Genomic DNA, 22,805 nt, shown 5'->3' with positions numbered 1-22,805 from the left:
GATGAAATCTGATCATCAGGCATTGCTATCTGGGGTACTTGCTAAGTGGGATTGCGAGATTTGTATTGATTTTGAAATACCGTGGTGTTTGACCGTAATTTGAAATACGTTAGAGCGAGTTAAGGAAAACTATTATATATAATAGTTTTCCTTATAATATTTATAATATGAATTTGAATAGCCGTGTGATTGTTACGGTTATGAACGAGTTTTGGGTGGTATCCGCCATTTAAGATTGCGAATTCTTCATGAGGCAGGAATTTGTTATATATTGAGTGTTGGACCCTCCTAGGTGTCCCTTAAAGGTCCGGGGGAGACGCCTGGGATGCCGACCATACGTTCTTGTCGTGCTTATCATAATCTATTTTTTATGGATATATTTAAGGAAATACTTTAAATCTGCGAACTACTTATTAGTGGTGTTTGTCTTTAATTTAAATATGCGATGGATTTAAAAGTTTAAAAAAGCGATAATTAACTACTATGAATTTGCAAGCTACTTATCAGTAGTGTTTGACCGTAATTTAAATATGCGATAGATTTAAAATTATAAAAGTGATAATTAACTCTTTAAACGATGATCATTATTAACTGAAGGATTGTTAAAGGAACATTTATTTGCACTATTTTCTGTGGAATACTTGATGGAAAACTTGAATATAAAAAGTACCCATAGGGTAACTTGAGATAAAGCTACATTGGAATATCGAACTACCGAGAGGGCGCCTCCGACCCAACTAGAGGCTCCTCTAGGGATTTAAGCACTGTGGTACTTTGACTCATGCGAGTCGGAAATCCATTGGGTCTCAAGAAGAAGAAGAACGACCGTAACGCACGAGTGGCGCTTAGAACGCGCGCCACACAGGAGCTGCCCTCTCTAGAGGCGGGAGCGCATCGCTCGTTCAAAGCCCGGCTCTCAATAGATTCCATTCCAAGATTCTAAATAAAAATATGGCGATGGTATCAAAAAACTATGATAATTTTGAAAAAAAATATTTTGTTTTTTAAAGTACCTTTCTACCCATTTTATTGGTTCGAAAAAATTACTTGTTGTAGAATACCGTCTCAAAAGTCTACAAAAAAATATGGCAATGGTACAAAGAGCATATCATAATTTAAAAAAATAAAAAACAATATTTTATTTTTTTAAACTTCCGCCTACCTATTTTATTGATTCGAAAAAATTACTTGTTGTAGAATACTATCCCAAAATTCTACGTAAAATATATAGCGATCGTACCAAAAGCATATCATTTAAAAAAAAAAATGAAAAAAAAACTTTATTTTTTAAAAGCACCGCCTATCCATTTTATTGCTTCCAAAAAATTATGTCTGATAGGAAACTACTCCAAGATTCTACAAAAAATTTTTCGTAATTGTGCCAGAAAGATATTGGGATTTAAAAAAGCAAGAACATTTATTTATTTTTTTTTATCAATGTTTCTGTCATCTCTCAGAAACCTTTCCCGAGTTTTCCACAAATGTGTCTCAATGATATCTACAACATATTAAAATTTCATCAAAATCGGTTAAGCCGATCAAAAGATATGAATTATTTTCGAAATTTTTATTTTTAATTTTTACACCAAAACGGTTCAATATTAAAGGCTAATATTTGACTAAATTGTAAGTGACACTGATAGCAATCAAAGGAAAAAAAATGAGCATGATCCGTATGGGGGCACATTGATCCTTCTTATCTGGCTACGGCCTTTAGGTATGTTGTCATGGTTTTATTCGATTATTCCGGCGTTTTTATATATGTGATTCAATTAGATTGTTTATTTTATTTATATTATTAAGAGATTGTTTAATGTTTTAATATGCTAACTTAAACACGTTATCATGTTTTTTGATATTTATTTTCTTCTTTCATAGCAATCCGTTCCGAAGAAGACTATAAGTACAGTCGAAACGTTAACCGTGTGTATTGTCTGTTTAATAAATTGTTTCTATTTTAATCCAATCTCTCTTTTAGCGCTCGTGATTTGGCCGTTTAAACATGCATAACTAAAATTATAGCAATATAAATACAAAAAACGGCCAATTTCGAGCACTTCAAGATGTTAAAAATGTATTAAATAATTTCGAAGTATACAGTCAGTCGACGTTTCGGCCTAACTTGGCCTTCTTCAGGACATTAAAATTCTAACCGGTAAACGCATTACAAAACTCTTCTTCGCTTACATTAAATGAATCAAATCACAAACGTTAATATTTAAAACATTTAGATCTCGCCGAGGTATGTGGAGAATTGGTCATAATGAAGTCAGAAGTAATAATCAAGAGTTCGTCAAGTTATCCGCCGATTCACTTTGTCGCACGGACCGTCTTAGTGGAAACTAAACCGAAAGTTAAACATTTATGAAATAACCACTAAATTAATAATTGAGTCTCAACTCGCGACAATCAAACTCACATAAGCGGTCAACCAACAACGACGTGGGTGAATTCCTTCCATCACATCTCAAAAGCGTGTGTTCGTCGCAAAAGATAACAGACGACTAAGGCAATACTCGCATCGCAAGGGCACAATAACTCATAGTTAATGTTGTTAGAAAACATTTAAGATAAACGATACAAAATATCGAAATAAGCATCGTTCAATAGTTCCGTGTCCTTATTTAAATTTATACCTTTTTTCTGCTCTTTAATATGAATCATTTCAGCAGTCAATCTCTGTTTATAATTATGTTCGATTTCTAAGATGCGTGCATTATCCCAGTCAAAAGAATGATTAAATTTTGTGGAATGCTCTGAGACAACCGAATGTTTTGACGCGTCCAATCTGATATTATTTTTATGTTCTCTTAATCTGGTTTGTAATTGCCTCTTAGTCTGACCGACGTAAGAGGCATCACAGTTCTTGCAGCAGATTTTGTAAATTACGTCATTGTTAGAAAAATGGGCATTCTTATCTTTCTGGACCTTAATAATATTACTGAGCTTATTTAGAATACGATATCCTATCAAATTCTCTGATTTATTAACCACTGAGGCAATAACTTCGGAAGTAGATTTTTATTGGCTATTTGTCTTAGATATGTGTGAGACGAAATGAACAGGAAGCACACACTAGATTTACTTTGAACTCTTTATTATATCTATATAATATCACACGTTAGATACGTCTGTACTCAACGACACACCGGGCTCTTCTGAGTTCAGACAACGACCGACCGATCGCGCATGCACGTGGCGCCCCGAGGCTCGCGCCACGCTGGAGCTGCCCTCTCGAAGGGCGGGAGCACATCGCTCGTACAAAGCTCAGCTCCTCATACTCCCTCCCTTTGGGCGAGCGATCTGTGGTCTTCCTCTTATCTTCTAATCTTCTCCTTTATCTGAAACATACGAAGAATTAGTTCTCGAGTAAAATTAATCTCTAATTTTGTTCAAACTCTAAATTCATTATTTTATCTCTTAGATATGCAAATGCTTCTAAAGGTAAAGGTTTTGTCATAATGTCTGCCAAGTTCTCTTTGGTCTCAATCCATTCGACTTTTACCTTTCCTTGATCAACACACTGCTTGATAAAATCTCCATGAGTGTCAGCCATATGTTTTCTGTTTCCAGTTTCTTCTCTTTCTTCTAAGTTTTTCTTTATTTCTTCTAAATTGTCATCAAACATTTTAAGTTTATGACTTCCATCCTTCTTAGTGCAGTTTCCTGCAGCTCTGTTATCGCACCAAATTGTTACAGGCAAAAATGTTTTTCCAACAACATACCTAAGTGACTTGTCTAACGAGATTACTTCTTGACAGGCCTCACTCATTGCTAGATACTCTGCTTGACAGGTAGAGAGTGTGACATATGTCTGTTTATGACTTCTCCATGCTATCACATCTCCAAATAATTTGATTATGTATCCTCCAGTGGATGTAGAATCAATGCAATCTCTGAAACTCGCATCTGTCAGCGACTCTAATTCATCTATTTTGCCTTCAAATATCAATCCTCTATTTGCAGTTCCTCTAAGATATCTGAAGACTCTTTTTACATCTTGCCAGTCTTCTTCCATGGGCTCTAATTGTCTTCTTGCTAAATAGTTCACTGCAAAGGCTATATCAGGTCGTGTAGCATTTGCCAGATACATCAAGCTTCCTATAGCTTCTCTATAAGGAACTCTTTTAGTTTCTTCTCTAATACTCTTTTCTTCTAGTTTACTCTTTTTGTTTTTATTGCTCACTTTTCTGGTGACCATAGGAGTGCTCTGAGGCTTGCATTCATTCATATGAAATTTTTCTAATATGCTCTCAGTATATCGCGTCTGATGAATGTACATATAACTTTCTTCTTTGTTTCGCTCTATTGTTATTCCCAGAAAGTTCTTTGGTTCCCCAAGATCCTTCGTCTCAAATGTCTCACTCAACTTCTTTTTGATTTCTTCTAGTTTCTTCTGATCATTACTTGCAACCAACATATCATCTACGTATAGCAGTACGATCACTATTTTGCCTTCTTTCCTCCACGTGAACAGGCACGGCTCATGTAGGTCGTTCTCTAATCCAAGTTTCTTAGCCTCTTCTGAAAATTTCCTATTCCATCTTTTCGGACTTATTTTCAATCCGTACAAAGCTCTATTCAATTTACACACCTTTGTCTTCTTGGTGTTTTCATCTACTTCTACTCCCTCTGGAATTTCCATATATATTTCATCTTTTTCTTCTAGAACTCCATTCAAAAACGCAGTCTTAACATCTAGCTGACTAGCGTATAAGTTATACTTATTTATTATTGCCAATATAGATCTAACCAGTGACAGTCTTGAAACGGGTGCATATGTCTCTTTTAAATCATACACATTTCTATCTTTACAACCTCTGATCACAAGTCTTGCTTTGAATCTGGTAGATCCATTTGCCTCTAATTTTCTTTTAAATACCCATTTTGAATCTATTATATTAGGTCGTTTTCCATCTAATTTCTCTAATGGTCTATCAACAAGTTCCCACACTTGATTAGCATACATAGATTCAAGTTCCTCTTTGACTGGAATCTTCCAATTCTCTCTTTCGTTACTTGACATAGCTTCTTCATAAGTAACTGGCTCTCTATTCAACAATGCCATAAGACATTGGTGTAATTCATCTTCATTCTCTATATTCCGTTGAATATTTTTCGCATTATTGTAATTAGCAAAGCTAACGTCTTCTAATATTCTCCGCACATTAGTGTCTCCATTATCTTCTAGTTTTCTTTTGGTTTTACTTCTAGTCATTGGAGTTTCACTTTCCTTTCGTGCGACCTTCTGCTTCTGTTCATCTAGTTGTGTTGTTTGTTTTCTCGGTCTACCTCTTTTCTTTTTCTCAGGAATCTCTAGTTTTTGTTCTCCCTTTTCCTCATCTTCTACGAATTCTTTCATCCAATTTTTATCTGAGTCTTTTTCTTCTTCTGTTTGACTGTTTTGATATACATTTTTATATGTTATCTTTTCATTAAATCGAATGTGTCGGGACTCTATAAATTTTCTTGTGCTTGGATGCCAGAGTATATATCCAGTGTCAGTATATCCTACCAACACACCTCTAATAGCTCTCTTGTCAAATTTCGACGTAGGCTTTGGTACTCTAGCATATCCAATGCATCCAAATCTCTTTATTTGCTCGAAATGACAACTTGTTTCTGATGAGAACTTCTTCAACGGGATCTCATATTCTATAGTTTTGTGTGGAGATCTGTTGTACGCATGCACAGCAGCGTCAACTGCTAACTCCCACATACTCTTTGGTAATCCCGAGTCAAACATATATGTTCTTACTTTCTCTTGCAACGTTCTGTTGAACCTTTCTGCAACTCCATTGTGTTCCGGAGTGTACGGTGGTGCATATATGGCTTCTATCTTTTCTCTTTCTAATACTTCTTTAAATGCACCTCCCGTAAATTCCTTGCCTTGATCTGACTTCACATAGCATAGCTTTTCTTCTTTTCCTAGTAGATTTCTGGCGGATATTAGATATTTCTCTAGAGCCTTTCCCGATCCATCTTTCGTCTTCAAGGAGTAGGCTTTCGCTAATCTAGAGTAGTCGTCTATAAAGGTTATTATAAACCTCTTTCGTCCTGGATAAGATGTAGGTTTTATTGGACCCATGATATCCGTATGTATCACCTGTAGTGATCTTTGTGCTCTATTTCTGTTGTCTTTAAACGGCAATTTTGCCATCTTTGCCATTATACAGACTTCACACTCTAATATGGAGTTATCAAACTTAACTTTTTCTAATCTCTTTTCTACTTTTTGTAGCTGTCTTAAATAGTTTAACGACGCATGACCTAATCTAACATGCCATAACATCGCCTCATTTATTTTCTCTAACTTCTTTACTTTTTCAACTACTGAGCTTTCACACATTTCTTCTATATTCTCTAATGTTTGTATATCCTCTAACTTAATGACTTGATCGAGTTCAGCATTGTTATGTTCTATGTTTTCATTCACATTTGCGAGCTCTCCTTCATTCTCCCTCCCAATCGCAGAGCCAACATTCTTCCTCTCATCTAACTCTCCCTCCGAAATTGATAATTCATTGGTCTGAATGTTTGCTTGCGATTGTTCAGGAAGCTCACAATGTGGAACTATTTCTGCTCTACATCTATACACAGCACATTTTACATTATTATCATCCTCTATATTATTATTTTTGACCTCGAATTGTATAATCCAATTTGGTTTCTCATAGATTCCTTCAAAGACTATTTTATTTGTCAGTTTATTGTAAACTTTAAACACTTTATCATCTAAATAAATACTGAACCCTGCATCAGCCAACTTTCTTAGAGATAATAAATTTTCGGATACTTCCTTTGTTGCAATTACATTTGTTAATTTAATGACTCTCTTTTCTTTTTCATTCGTTATTAACAGAAGATCTCCTTTACCATCTATTGAAATGTCTGCAAGCTCATTTTTATTCGCGCATTTAATGACTCTATCATTACATTTTTCAAAATTGGACAGAATAATATTCTTATTCACAATATGATCTGTAGCACCCGAATCTACAATGAAATTGACTAACTCTTTTGAACTATCTTTATCTTCTATTAATTTAACCATGCACAATTTACCTGCTTCTGATTTTCCTTCAATTGCTGTTTTCGATGGTACAGGTTTCTTGGCTGGTTGTACTTTGATTATTTTCCCTTTATTATCTACTCTTTTTGTACCTTTTTGCGCAAATCTACCCTTTTTCTTTATATTTTTATTAACGGTTTTATTTGTATACCTTTTTCCTCTAGATTTGTTCGCCTGGGCTCCAGCATTCGGGCAACTGTCACCCTTATGACCTCTAACTTCCTGGCAGTAATAACAGAACCAGGCATCTGATCCCGCTAGTGGGCAGTCCTTCGCCATATGGCCCAATTTGTTGCATCTATAGCATTTTACCTGCTTCTTATCTTCTGCGGTAGCCCTCTGCACTCTAACTTCTGGTTTCTCTGGCCTCTCTCTAACTTCACTCTTTGTCTCTGCCTCTAACTGCATCATGAAAGATTTTATTTCGTCAATGTTCATTTCTTTAAGATTGGTTTGTCTTCTAATTAAATCTACATTTCTCAGCTCCGGCACATTAATTGCCACAGCTTGATAAAATGCAGATCTAATTTCTTGTTCTGTGAGAGGTACCGCGTCTTCACATGATTCATATTCTCTAATTATTGAATCAAAGCGTTCGCAAAAATCACTTACTTTTTCGTCCTTTTTCATTTTAATTTGATAAAGTCTAGTTCGTACCGATGCATGAGTAACGTTTACTTCACTCTTTTTATAACCTCTTAATTTCTTCAAAATTTCTTTTGGATCTTTCTCATGTAGAATCCTTTTATGATAATTTTCATCTAAATGATTGATTATAATGTCTCTAACTAGACTTTTTCTCTTAGCAACTTTTAATTCGGAAAGATTTTCTGGACTTTCAATATTTGAATCTATTACATCTAATAAATCGTTATTCATTAACTCGGATTTTAAATAGTCCATCCAAAGATCAAAATTGGATTTTTGCGTCAGCTTATATTCTCTTCTAATATGCAACCTTTGACTGTTTAATTCTACCTCTAAAGCGCTCTTAATTGTCTCTAAACTTCTATTTTTCTCGGCCGAACAAACTGTTTCATCTAACTTTTTCTTTTTAGACTCTACTTCTAATTCTTTAACCGTTTGTATATTGTTTTCTACTTTATTTTGCGTATTTTTGTTATTTACCTCTAACCGTCTAAGTTTCACTCTTTCTTTCTCCAGATTTATGCGGGAGACTTCCACCATATTTTCCATCATTTCGGTGGCCTTCGTCATTACCTTTTCTAGCATCTGTGACACTGTATCCATTCTTGTTACCATCTTTTCTTGTTTTTCATATAGTAACTTTGTCCCTATGGGTAGAACAGGACGATTTTCTGCCCATTTCTTACTCACGTCTACATTTTCTATTACTCTGGGTTTGCTGCTTTTCGGGATTGCACCCCTTTCTTCAGTCTCCTTCTTTTTCTCTTTTTCTTCTTCATCTTTACTCATGGTTTTATCTTTTCCTGTCTCTTTCTCTACCACCGTGACCACGCTGCTATCGCTGTCGCTGTCGTACTCTACCAGCGCATCACGGCTGTCCTCATCCATCGGAAGATTTTCCGTCTCTTTTTCCATCTAGATAGGGATTTAAATGTCAATTAAACATTAGCATTTATATTGACAAATAATAATTTATAATTTTATCGTCGAGTTTTTCTCAACAACAAAACTTATTTATTGCTTACGAGACCATACAGAACGCACTGCAATTCATAATAATCTGAAAGCGAGAAACCACGCGCCTCTGCAGAGCCATCCGCACACGCACACCACCATCCCGTGCGATCTCCAGCACTGCTGAAAAGATCTATAGGATATCGGGTTGATCACGCACGCGCACGGGACTCCTACAAATTTACGCGGCCTCCCTAAACAGCGATCAAACTACACCGCACTGCAAGTCATGCCTGATCACCGACCCTATGCATGACGATTTTGAAAATAAATTCCACACACATTCATGTATTTATATTTATGTGTTATGGCGTCGCATCGATGCTATGTTTTTCCAATCGATCATGCGTCAGCGCGTGCCCGGCAACACGTCCCTCGCGCCAAAAATGACTCTCACTTTTCACGATCGGACTTTCGCGCGCCAAAAAAATGACTCTCGCTGTTCACGATCGGACTTGCACACGCACATCGCTTTTCCCGCCAGCTTGTTACCAAGCGGCATATATCTATCTCTTTCCATCTCACACATCTATCTCTTTCTATCTCACTCATCTATCTCTTTCTATTAGAATTTAGTTAATTTCTCGCATCTACTCTTTATACATCTATTCTCTAATTCTCTTATTTTCACTGTTACCTCTATTTCTATCTTTCAAGAAGAAGGCAAAAACATCTATCTCCTTCTAACAGCCTTTATCGAACGAACGTTCTTATTAGCTGAGAATTCTCTCGTTTTGCTCGTCAGCAGCGAGGAATATTATTTACTTACCCTCTAATCTTCTAGATGCTTCTATTCTTCTCGATTCCCTTTGCCGGCGTCTCACACACTTCGCGTTACACGTTCGACTGTAACCTCACGCTGCAGAAGCGTGCCCTGGGCCCATAACCTATTGGCTATTTGTCTTAGATGGGTGTGAGACGAAATGAACAGGAAGCACACACTAGATTTACTTTGAACTCTTTATTATATCTATATAATATCACACGTTAGATACGTCTGTACTCAACGACACACCGGGCTCTTCTGAGTTCAGACAACGACCGACCGATCGCGCATGCACGTGGCGCCCCGAGGCTCGCGCCACGCTGGAGCTGTCCTCTCGAAGGGCGGGAGCACATCGCTCGTACAAAGCTCAGCTCCTCATAATTTTAAATAAGGTATAACAATGAAACTTTTCTTTTGTTGCGTACATTCCAAATCATTACTCGTGTTACTCCTCTGTATCGATTGAAGTTTCTTCAGCCTTTTGTTAATATGTAAGAATATAAAGTCAATGGGATATCCATTCTCAAGCAATACGCTGATGACAAAGATTAAATTTTTATTGTAAAAGCTGGGATGAGACAACATAATTGCTCTATCTACCAGACTGTAAATTGTTCCTATTTTGTGTTGAATAGGATGATTCGAGAAGAAGGACAATAGCCTGCCAGAAAAAGTTTCTTTATGGAACCAGTCCGTTATTATCGCGTCGCCCCTCACAATCAACTTCAAATCCAAAAAATTAAGGCAGCCATTGTCCGCGTGCTCTATTGTAAATTTAAGTCTGTTATGATAATTATTAAAGTGATCCAATACATCCTGAATGCTATTCATAGGAATCTTCATGACGATGTCATCAACATATCGCCTGTATAACGATAATTGGATATCAAATGCGCCCAAAACCCTTTCCTCCAGATCCTCCATAACAATGTCGGCCACTGTCGGAAAAATTATAAACTTAATAAAAGTAAAAAGAATACTATAAACTACAATTTTTTTCTCAATAGTTAATATTTATTTAAATTATTATTATTATTATTTATTTAAATATTAAATTTAAATATCATGCTATGCTATGCTAAAGTTAATGTTTTTAATGTAGGACTTTTTTCAGATAAAAAAGCGTATTGGCAAAAACAGGGATTACTATTTATACATTAATTATCCTTACAAATTTTAATTTTTATGTTTATTAATATTTATTTAATTATATTTGCAATTTATATATATATATATATATATATATATATATATATAATTAAATAAATATTTATAAATGTAACGTAGCGCATCGTCGATTTGCCAACTCGAGACTTGACACTCGGCGAGACACCGTACGCGATACCCGAAATGCGTGGCATCGAGGCAACGTCGCATAGCCGGCGCGTGGAGAAGGAGACAACCGAGACAGCAGATCGTATGTCTGTCCTTCTCTCCTCGCTCGAAGCTTGCCGAGCGCCGGGCCGGCCGAGCGCGGCCAGCATATCCCCTCCAGCTGGCTAGTTCGGACACGAACCATTAGCACAGACGCAAACCATGTGCAGTTACCGAGCGAAACGACGTAGTTGAGTTGCACTTTCTCAGGCGGAGCGTCGGAAAATGCGTCCCCACGAAAAAGGCCGGGATGGCCTCTCTCAGGTTTCTCTCTGACTCAACTTTGATGGTTAACACCCAAATTTGAGTGTTAACACTAAACTTACGCCAAAATTTGAGAGTTAACACTCAAATTTGAGCGTAAGTTTAGTGTTTGTCATCAAAGTTAAGTGTCAACACTTAAATTTAGGTGTAGATTGAGTGTTGACCATTAAGGTTTAGGTAAGTTGTGGGTTTAATCCTCAATGATGAGTGTATATTGAGAGTTTATTCTCAATGATAAGTGTAGGTTGGGGATTAAGCCTTAATGTTTAGTGTAGGTTGGAGATTGATCCTCATCGTTAGATGTTGGTTTGGTGTTAACAGGGTGTTAACTTTTAATGTTCTATGTCGATTTAATGAGCTAGTGTCGTCATGATCCTTTTATCGTTGGGTGTCGTTTAAATGTTATTGTGTTAATCTTCGTTAAGTGTCAATTGACGACTTGGTTTATTGGAAAAGTGTTTCAGACAAAAGTTGAAAGGTTTGAAGGGGGCCAATAGACGATCTTATTGGATTTTGGATCCAGGGCCTGTATTGAGCCCAATAGAGCCTAAGTCAAATTTTTTAAATGAAAACCCCTATTTTTTATTGTACCATGTTTCTCTATTAATTAATTTGAACAACTTTTGTTTGAAAAATTCTTTTATTTGCCTAATACTTTTTGAGATATTCAAGGAAAACTTGGTAACTTTTTCAATATTTAGCTTGTGATATCTTGATGATTGTTTGTCAGAGAAAAAAGTGGTACAGAGGACTTTTTAACTTAATTTTATTTCAGAAATGTGCTGTTGCAATAGTATACTCCAATTTTTTTTAAATATTTGTGTATGCATCTTCTTGGAGTGTTTACAAATATTTAAAAAAATTGGAGTGCTATTGCAACAGCATATTCTTAAGACAAAATCAAGTCAAAAAGTCTTCTATACCACTTTTTCCTCTGGCAAACAATTATCAAGATATCATAAGCTAAATATTGAAAAAGTTACCAAGTTTTCCTTGAATATCTCAAAAAGTATTAGGCAAATAAAAGAATTTTTCAAACAAAAGTTGTTTAAATTAATTAATAGAGAAAGATGGTACAATAAAAAATAGGGGTTTTCATTTAAAAAATTTGACTTAGGCCCTACCCAGCGAGAAATGACCCATCGAATCGACGTCTAATTGACGTCGAAATCATCGATATTACATCATATCGAAATAATGCTCGAAATTTGAAGCTTATTTCGATGTTTGTGCTACATTTTTTAAAAGAAGAGATTATTTGTGACATACATTCATCGCGCCAGACTGTAAACAGGCAAATTATGTATTTTCTGTTAAGACATCGATATTTCATCATTTCGATATCGATTCGAAGCTATTTTGATTTGCCTGTCAAATATATAATAACATTGCCATTATATAGAATGCAATATGAATAAAAAATTATATTGTATTGGCAGACATGGATAATGTAAATATTTTATGATTTGCATTATAATAATTGCGTTACAATATTAATTTTTTTAGGCTTTCATTTCCATTATATAGTTACTTTATAACTGTAAAAGTCACAACAAAATTCCTGTTTGTAATTTGACAATTTTGAAAATTAAAATATTATATAATAGGTACATTTTCAGTACTACATCCGCTCATTTATTAAACAAGGAGTTAAATTAAGCAACTAATTAAATTATTAATATTAAATATTAATACAATAAGATATTTGTATTTACATTTATCAAAATAAAAAATAAGTTTAATTATGAAAATAAATATTAATAATTGGACTTAGTAAAAATTAAATAATTTGTTCAGATATTGCGCTCGAATTCTTTTCGCGTTTTACAACGCTTGATCGTTTCACATTAGATGGCGCGACGCGCGAGTCGCCACTCTCAAAGAGCCCCCGCCTCTTTCCTCACTCGTTAGGGCCAGGGCACGAACATTGCCGTAGCGTCTTACGTTTTACGTGAGAATCTTGCGTTACGCGACACGCAAGCCAATCTTACGGCAACGCACAAAGAAGAACGTAACGTAATTAGTCTTATGTTACGTACGTTATGTTGCACTTTTCTTCGTGCGTTGCCATAAGATTGGCTTGCGTGTCGCGTAACGCAAGATTCTTACGTAAGGCGTAAGACGCTACGGCAATGTTTGTGCCCTGGCCCTTAGGTGTCATGGCCGCATTTGCTTGCGTTTCTTCGAACGTGTCGAGTCCGTTACCTCTTTCTTGACGGATTGATCGTTGCGGCGCGTGTTCTGGAGACCAACCGAGCGAGAGTCGGATTACCAGGGAGAGCTCACCGCCAGGAAAGGGAGAGCTGCGGCAGCTAACGTCCGAGAGGGAGGATCGAGGCGAGGAGTCCGATTCAGCAAGAGGAGCCCTTAAGAGATTCTCATTGGGACGCCATATTTGTTACTTTCATTTGAGGGTTTATATTTTTAGCGTTTATACCGTTATTTTTAAGGATTAACCATTAATTGAAGGTTAACTATCACTTGAAGGTTAACCATCATCCAAAGAAAAACCCTTAAAGTTGGGTGTGATTTTGGACCGCCAATTGAAGATTAACCTTCAAATGATGGTTAACCTTCAATTGACGGTCCGAAATCACACCCAACTTTAAGGGTTTTTCTATGGTGTTTTTTTAACGGTTAACACCAAAAGTTGAGTGTATTTTTCCATAAGGGTACGGCGACGACGACGAGGTTTCTTAATTGTAAAACATTTCGGACTTTGCATCGTAATATCTCCGCTCGTAAGGGAGTGAAGCCCAGTTGCGCACAAAATAAATCGGACACAGCAGGTTGAATCAATCGGACACATTAGGAAACGGACACAGCAACAATCGGACACAGTGATAATCGGACACGGTAAGAAACGGACACAGTAGGAAACGAACACACGATAGTTGCAATCGGACACAGTAGGAAACGGACACGGTAACAATCGGACACATCCCTGTATGATAACCGCCAACGATAGAAAACGATAAAAAATTTCTTATTGTTTTTAATATGGTTAGTGAATCGTTTATTTACGATACTCCATCAGAAATTCACGTTACAAAATACTTGGGATTCTATCGTAAATGTCTTATCAACTGCACATCAGTTTCTATCGTTTTTAATATGGTTAATGAATCGTTTGAATCGGTTTTAGTCAATCCATTTCAATCGTTTTGAATCCGTGAATTAAGGAATCAGATTCATACCGATTCATTTCTTTCAATCGGTTTTTATCGTTTTGAAGAACGCTGGGAACGGGGCAACTAGCACCAGGAGTCGGAAGCCGCTGGGCTCGGTGTTCGGTGTCCGGGGCGACTACCGCCAGGGGGTCCTTATAGGAAGAGATCTCTCCAGTTACGATACTGGATTTCTCTGCTTTTCGCCTCGCAGGGGGTTTGCTTATATATTATGACTGGATGTATTTTAAATACGAGAAGCGCTTTCCATCATGCGCGGCCTAGCGGCATTGTCGCGAACTAATCGCCGATTAGTTAATGCGGATTCAATTTATATCATTGATATACGATAGAAAACGAACTGATTTGCTGCCGTAAAAAAGATGATAAGTTGTATGTCAGAAAATCCTGATAAGAAACGATAGATGTATCGGTTCGGTTAAGTCGTGTAAATATCGACAAGATGTCTATCGTTTTAACCTTATAAAAACATATACAAAGTAGAAGGCTTTCAAACGATTCAATTTATATCATTGATATACAACAGAAAACGAACCGATTAGCTGCTGTACAGAAGATGATAAGTTCTATGTCGGAAAATCCTGATAAGAAACGACAGATGTGTTGGTTCGGTTAAGTCATATAAATATCGATAAGATGTCTATCATTTTATTCTTATATATCCGTATTAATGCATATGGTAAAATTATTACCATAAATAACGATATATATACTATATCGTGTATATACGATTGATTCAGACGGGCAATAATTGTACATATATAAAAAACGATTTATAACTATAAAATTTGTATAGTTATTTCTTTATTCGGATCTAAAACGATAGAAACCGATTCGATTCGATTAATGTTTTATCTGTCTTCTAAATATGCAACGATAGAACCGATAAGATACGATTAAAAATGATACAGATATAGCCGGCTTTAATCGTTTTCTATCGGAGATGGTTACCAGGGCGAGCAATCCTAACTCACTTAAACGAAAGATGGACGGAACAGACGCTAATGACGAGTAATTATTCACCTTGCATATGTGACATAACACAAAAGGAAGAATATATAACGAATTCAATATGTATTTTGACTTTTTATACAAAATTTTCCGTTTATTTTGTGTAAAATTTATGTAACGTTAGTTTATATTATAAATTTGTTCGGTAAAGGTATATTTCTGCTGTCTTTTTTCATATTTCAAATGTTCATTGAGCAAATTTTTATAATTCTGTGTATATTTTTAGCAAAGAAATAATAATGATTACTATGTCCATTTTTCTTGTAACATTATATCTTTTCTTACATCTTAGGAAAATGAATTTTTTAAAGATTATTATTAATTTTATAGATTATTATCATATTTATATATACCAAGCATAACTAAGCTATAGATATAAAAAATGTTAATAAATCTATTTTATTATTTAAATTTGTGCAGTGTTTATTTATACTTTGTACATAAAGAATGGATAAAATTCCGAAAACGGCCGCCCTCCGATTTCGATGAAACTTTGTTAAAAGCTTCGTTTTGGGTTAAAATGAAAGCCCTTAAGGGGATGCTGGAGTGACGGCCGAACTTCCTCGGTGTCGATAATGTCAACATTTCTAATTTTGTTTTCTCTATATCTGTCTTTGTCTAACGAAATGACATCTGTCCTTTGTTCGATTGCTGCGCCATCTCTCGCTACACGCAATACTACTCCGCACGCATACATACATATGTGAGATTTTCAGACAAATTTTTCTCTTTTACTAAAGCTTCTAGGCTCATTTCTGAAAGCACAACATTGTTCTTTTTTGTAATCCCGAGTGCGCTGCATGCTTATTTTATACGTACAAAGTTGAAATTTTTATGTGTAGCAAATGTTGTCACAACAAAACTATTATTTTTTATTTTTTTTCGTTTTTGATGTAAAATCGACTACAGCGCACTCCGTTTTTGTGCGTACTTTAATTCTGTAAAAAAGTTTTCTCAATTCCGTAAAGTCAATTCAAAGTTTAGTCTGTTAAAAAAAATGTCGGTAATTCTTGCCACTCCAGCAGCCCCTTGAAAGGAATTTTGGCGACTCCTATGATAAAGCCATTTTTTAAGATAAAATGATAAAAAATATACGAAGACCTTCATAATTCGACGGGATGTTATAGCCCCTCCCCCGCAAGCAGGGGGGGTGGGGGTAAACCTCAGTTCGCGTGAAAAGTGTATGCGTGGAGGCAGTAGGTTCCGCCCCCCTGCGGGGGGCTCCACATCTTTTAAACTAGACACATAGTGTGCCTTACAAAGTACATGCGTGAACTTTTCACGCGTGGAAAGTTAATATGAATTTTTAAATAATACTTCAATTGTGTGTGTATAAACAGTACACACGTAATCGAGGGAAGGGCTACCGCACCTCCCCCGAAAGCAGGGGGGGGGGTAGGGGTGAACCTCGGTTCGCGTGAAAAGTGTATGCGTGGAAGCAGTAGGTTCTTGCCATAATATTGAAAAAAGCTTCATTTTAAGTCGTATCAGTCTTGCAACAACGATTGACAAAAGATGACTGATAGAATATGAGCACAAACACGCCAAATAGACCGAAAACTACAGAATGTAAATAATCAAGGTCAGAAGCTAGTATGTATATATATATAAACGAGCTTATAAAGCATGCCACGAACCCATGTGACAACTCGTCTCGCGTGGAAAGTGTATGCGTGAACTATTTCGACATATATATTAGTCATTTATGCCTTTTATGCCAATAGAAGACACATAGTGTGCCTTCAATACACGTGTATAAACAGTATACAAATAGGCGGGGGAGGGGTTCCGCCTACGGCGGAGCCTCTTCCCCCGCATAATAACACTAAACAAACTCCCAGCGAGATACCTAACTGCTTGAATTAAGATGCTTGATTATTGGCCCACCCTTGCAAAAATGTTAAAAAAGTTGCTAAACTTTGGAGTCGCAAAAAATCCTTTTGGTATATGTCTTTTTTATCTAAAAGAAACCTATTCACAAAGTTTTATCTAAATCGGTGCACGGACATTTTCGGAAGAACAGCCCTATATTTTTTATCATTTTATCTTTAAAAATGGCTTTATCATAAAAGTCGCCAAAATTCCTTTTAAGGGCTTTCATTTTAACCCAAAACGAAGCTTTTCACAAAGTTTCATCGAAATCGGAGGTCGGCCGTTTTCGGAACTCCACCCATATAATTATTTAAATAATATAACGACTGACTCGAATTTTGCCACACGCTTTTGTTACCCGTTGCCCTCGCGACGCGCTCTTTTTATTAATCGCACGCTCGCGATAGTTGGATAAATCGATTAAAGGCGCGAACGCATATCTCGGGATCTTGCTTCCTACAGCTCGGCCGTCCTGCATCGTCATTCGCCCCGAATGACTTTCTCTAATCGTCTTCTTCTTCGGATGGAAAATCTTCCTCGAGCCATGGCTTCATGTAGTCGGCAGAAGTTGTGGTTTGCAAGGGCCCCTCCTGTTCGCCTACTTTGTGGACCAGGTAACGATCCTTCCGGAATACCTTTATCACTTCATAAGGCCCGAGAAATTTATGCATCAGTTTCTGCCCAGGGCCTTGCTGAGTACGCTTAATTGCGACAAGATCCCCATCTTGGTAACTCCCAGCTTTCTTGCGCTTCTTATCGTAATTTCGCTTGTTCTCACGTTGAACTGCAATGATATTATCACGGGCGTGGATTCTCAGTTCGTCACGAGAATCCTGAAAAATCGAGATCCACTCCTTCTCCAATAATTCCTTAATATCGGGTCGATTCTTCAGCCGAGGGTGAGTCCCAAATAATAAGTGGAATGGCGACGTTCCAATACTGCGATGTGTCACCGTATTCAGAAGCTGCTGCGCTACGTCTAGGTATTTATACCACTCGTGAGGCTTCGGCGAGGCTAACTTCGTTAACAGAGGAATGAGCGTGCGATTTACACGTTTCACCTGTCCATTTCCTCGAGGTAGTCCTGCTGTGATCAGCGAATGCTCTATACCCTCGGTCCTGCAGAATTCTTCAAAGTATTGAGAGGTAAAGGCAGTTCCTCGATCCGAAATTATTCTTCTCGGATTGCAAAATAATGCCGCTTGCTTCTTCAGATGTGTCAGTACCTCAGCCGTTCCCGTTGACTTCGTGGCATACAACCAGGTAAACTTTGAAAAAGTATCAATCATCACAAATATATGATGATAAGATTTAGCCGTTGAAGGAAAGGGTCCAAGATGATCGACGTGTAACGTATCCATCGGGATGCATCCCTTTTCAATAGGATTTAATGGACATTCCTGTCTCCCATGTTTCCTTTCCGCTAAAATGCAGCTAAGGCAGTTTTTAATAATTTTCTCAATCTTCGATCGAAGATCTGGTATCCAATAGTTTGCTTTAATTAAATCTTCTGTCTTCGCGATAGAAAAATGTCCCTGCTAGTGCATCTTCTTGATGACTTGACTCTGCATTTTCTCCGGCACCACTAAGTATGCGTCACCTCCTCTTTCTTTGTAGAGTAAACCACCACGTACGATAAAGTTGGAAGATTGTCCTTGTCGAATTGATTCTCGTATCTTCGTTATCCCATCGTCTTCGTTTTGAGCTCTTCGCAAAAGCGCGGTTAACCACACATTATCTTCCTTGATCACCATGCACGTCGGCAGCGGATTGCGACTCAGAGCATCAACGTGTGCCATGCTCTTCCCAGGACGATGCTCGATCTTGTAATCGAACTCTTCCAACAATAGCGCCCAACGAGCTACGCGCACACACAAATCCTTCTTATTCATCGTCTGAGTGAAAGCGCGACAATCCGTGACAATGGTAAACGGAATACCCAACAAATAGGTACGGAACTTCCTTAGGGCCTTCACTATTGCCAGCACTTCTAGGTCATAGCTGGCGTACTTCTCTTCCACAGCTGAAGTTCTTCCGCTCGCGTAATGAACTGGATAAAAACACTGATCTTCGCTCCCTTGTTGTAATAAGACGGCACCAAATCCATACTTTGATGCGTCTGTATGGAGTTGCGTTTCTGCTTCGACTCGATATAGAGCTAACACTGGTTTCCTTGTCAGCATCTCTTTGAGCAGTTCTACAGCCTTCTTCTCGGCATCACCAAAATGGAATACAACATTTGCCCTCAATAAGTTTGTCAGAAGACGGGCAATACCTGAATAATTTGGAATAAACTTGCGAAAGTATCCGCTCAGTCCTAAAAAGCTCTGCACTTGAGATACACACGTCGGATCTTGTTTCTCAAAGAAACGTCGTACAGCGTCCAGCTTGCTACTAGAGGGACGAATGTATCCATCCTTTATCCGGTGTCCCAGAAATTCAACTTCAGACTGCAGTAAATTACACTTCTTCCAATTGATGTTCAGCCTGGCCTGACTCGCGACGTACAACACTTTACGCAAGTTTTCCAGTGCGCTTCTTAAGTTTTTTGATGGTATCACAATATCGTCTATGTAAATAAACACAATACCTTCTCGTCTCAGCATCTCAAATTTCTTATTGATGTATCTCTGAAAACAGGCTGAGGAATTACAAAGACCAAACGGGACTCTACAAAATTCGTACTTTCCATCAGGTATAATAAACGCAGTATACTTTCTGCTGGATTCTTCTACTTCAACGTGGAAAAATCCTTCCCGTAAATCCAAAGTACTGAAAATCACTCCTTCCCGCAAGGCATCAAGTTGGTCGTCTATTAATGGAATGGGAAAACGATCTTTGAAAATCTTTTTGTTCAAGGCCCGGAAGTCGACATACAGTCTATAAGTTCCGTCCTTCTTTTTAACGAGCACTATTGGGTTTGCATAATCCGATGTTGACGGTCGGATGATTCCCTTTGTGATCCATTCCTCTATCTGCGCATTTACAACTTCCTTCTCTCTTGGTGATAAACGCCTGGGACGTTGGTACACTGGAACATCGTCTTTTAATATAATTTTCATCTCAATATCGTCTTTCCCTGTCTTCTGAGGTATATATATAATCATCGATTAGCTCGCGTAATTCCGTCTTAATACTAATGTCGTTAATATAAGACAAATCCACATTAAGTTTGCCAGACTCGTTACTCACCATGTCAATCTTGAATATCTCGGGAAGTGTGTTATCTGCTGCTTCCTCCACCAGGTCCTCTATTGGTTTGAAGGTAGTTTTACCGGCCTTGATATTTACGTCGAACTTACACAGGAAATCCGTACCGATCAAAAACGGATAAGGAATCGCTGAATCCGAAATCACGTAAATACAAATTAGGAAATGTCGGTCGTCAATAACGATCCCCGCTTCGAATTTACCCAACGCCGTAACCTCTTTAGCCCCGACTTCGCGGAATGTCATTTCACACGGCACAAACCGAGGAGATCCCCGCTTCACATATTCGTCCGCGCGCATCAATGTCAGATCACTCGCCGAATCTATCAGCGCTTCAATTTTAATTCCGTCCAACACCACTTCCTCGAGACACTTACGCCGACCTGATCGTTCAACCGCACAACTGTTTTTCGCGACCGTTTTCTTCAAGCCGCATTTCGCCGCGATATGACCGTGTTCACCGCACTCAAAGCATTTCAGTCCGCGATCCTTCGACGGGCATTTATTACTCAAATGATCGCGTTCACCGCACACGAAACACCGTTTATCACTCGTATCCTTGTTAGCCACCGTTTTCTCAGAGTTATTGCTTACGCGACCACTGCTTCGTTCTTTACCTTTTTCCGTCCTTGAAGTGTATTTATCACCTAATGTCACTTTCTCGAAAGCTTCCTGCAGATCACTCATCGTTCCGAATCGCTGAATGCGCGCTTGATTTCGCAAAGTCTCATCAGGAATACCGTCAATCACGTAATCGAGCATCTCCCCCTTATCAACTGGAATCCGGTTTCCCACAATCATCTTGTCGTGAAGATATTCACTAAACGTCTCTTCCTTCTCCCACGTGCGACCCTCGAATGACTTTCGTAAGGCTAATTTATTTTGCCGATGATGAAACATGCTCCGCATTTCTCCGAAAAGTTCGTTTATCGGCATCTCAATATGCTCAGATTTAGAATAAAGCCACTCTAAAGCCTTGCCCTTCAAACGCATACCAATCATCACTCTGGTGATATCGTCGTTCATGTGATATGCCGTCTTCAAGAGTTTAGCCTGTTTCTCCCACACGTCGTAATTATTCGATTTTCCGTCGAAAGGTATGAGCACGGTCTTACATACAGGTCTGGAGACTACCGCTAATTCTAGTGGTGGGGGCATGGTCGCTTATCGAGGATGCATTTAGTTTCTAGCATAGCCACTACTCGTCGCTGTCATCGAAGTCCGCAGATGAACGTAACCCGAAAACTCGTATAGCTGAAGCTAGCAGCGGGCGCTAACAGCGAAACGTCTCGCGGAAGGGACACGTTCAAATGTCATGTGGGTTCCTCGGGGGGTAAGAACGTATCGTAGGCTAATTATTAACGGCCGCACTGACAATGCCGGAGATATCTGTTTCTACGATTGTGTTTAAAATTAAAAAACTTTTTGAAATATGACGAAGTGGTGTGCGGTACCGAATTGCAAAACCGGTAGCAGAACCGAGCAGAAACGTTCTCTATTTCGAGTGCCGAAAAACATTGATATGTGGAAGAAGTGGGAAAAAGTTATTCCGGGTATTGTGCAGTTGTGCCAGACGGATTTTATATGTGAAAAACATTTTAACGAGGAAGACATTGCTCGTGAGTGGGTCAAGCTCGACGCAAATGGCCAAATAATTGCACGGGTGAGTTTAATGAAAAAAATTTCACAGTTTGAAAAGATTCTTATTCAAATAATGTATTTCTTGATTGAAGGTCGCATACAAGCATGTGCAGCTCAAGCAGCTCGCTGTGCCCACAAGATTCGGTGACGTTCCGACGGGAAAGGAAAATTGTGAGCCACTGCATGAAAATGCGAAGCAAGTTTTGGATTCTCGAATAAATTCTTTAAGCATCCAGTCCTCTAGTCTCCAGTCCTCTAGTCTCACGAAACCAATTCAAGAAACCAGTACTTCCGTCGGTGAGTTTCCTTATACAAAAAGTATTTATTACACTATTGATATAAAAAAGATAGTATATAAGTAATTGAAACATATATAAATTTCTTTCGTTGATTTTACAGATATCGCTGATGTTTCTTCACCCGCTCCAAGCGTTGATACAGACATTGGGTTGTCACTCTCTCCAATGATGATATCGAGTTGTAAACCTCCAATAGCAAATTTATTTGCTCCTCAGAAGCCTGCCAAAGTGTTCTCATCTGTGGAAATCAGCGAACGTGAGTAATGCAATGTCTTGCCCAAATGTTTAGAAGAAAAAAAAGTTTATACCGTTTAAGTCACAATACCTGGAAAAATATATATAGAATGCTACATATAACATATATATATTTACCACGGTAGAAGCCGCAAAACCTGAAAAAAATATATAGCAAATTGAATCGTTGATATTCAGTGAAATAAATGAAA

General features: G+C 37.8%; 1 protein-coding gene across 1 annotated transcript; it reads right to left on the bottom strand.

Moving 5' to 3' along the window:
* Nucleotides 1-3,075: 3,075 nt before the first annotated feature.
* Nucleotides 3,076-9,500, bottom strand: LOC139783097 (uncharacterized). The gene is made up of 3 exons (XM_071722219.1): nt 8,201-9,500; nt 7,224-7,474; nt 3,076-3,341 (listed from the first exon to the last, which is right to left on the bottom strand). The coding sequence occupies exons 1-3, from the start codon at nt 8,633-8,635 to the stop codon at nt 3,338-3,340; spliced, it is 690 nt and encodes a 229-aa protein (XP_071578320.1). The 5' UTR covers nt 8,636-9,500; the 3' UTR covers nt 3,076-3,337.
* Nucleotides 9,501-22,805: the final 13,305 nt, after the last annotated feature.

The sequence above is a fragment of the Temnothorax nylanderi genome, unplaced genomic scaffold (genome assembly GCF_030848795.1).
Source record: "Temnothorax nylanderi isolate EJ_2023f unplaced genomic scaffold, tnyl_v1.0 TNYL_tig0468_pilon, whole genome shotgun sequence".
In the NCBI taxonomy this organism is placed as follows: Eukaryota; Metazoa; Arthropoda; class Insecta; order Hymenoptera; family Formicidae; genus Temnothorax; species Temnothorax nylanderi.
Note: the sequence above shows the minus strand (reverse complement) of the source record. Positions and strands in the feature narration are given on the sequence as shown.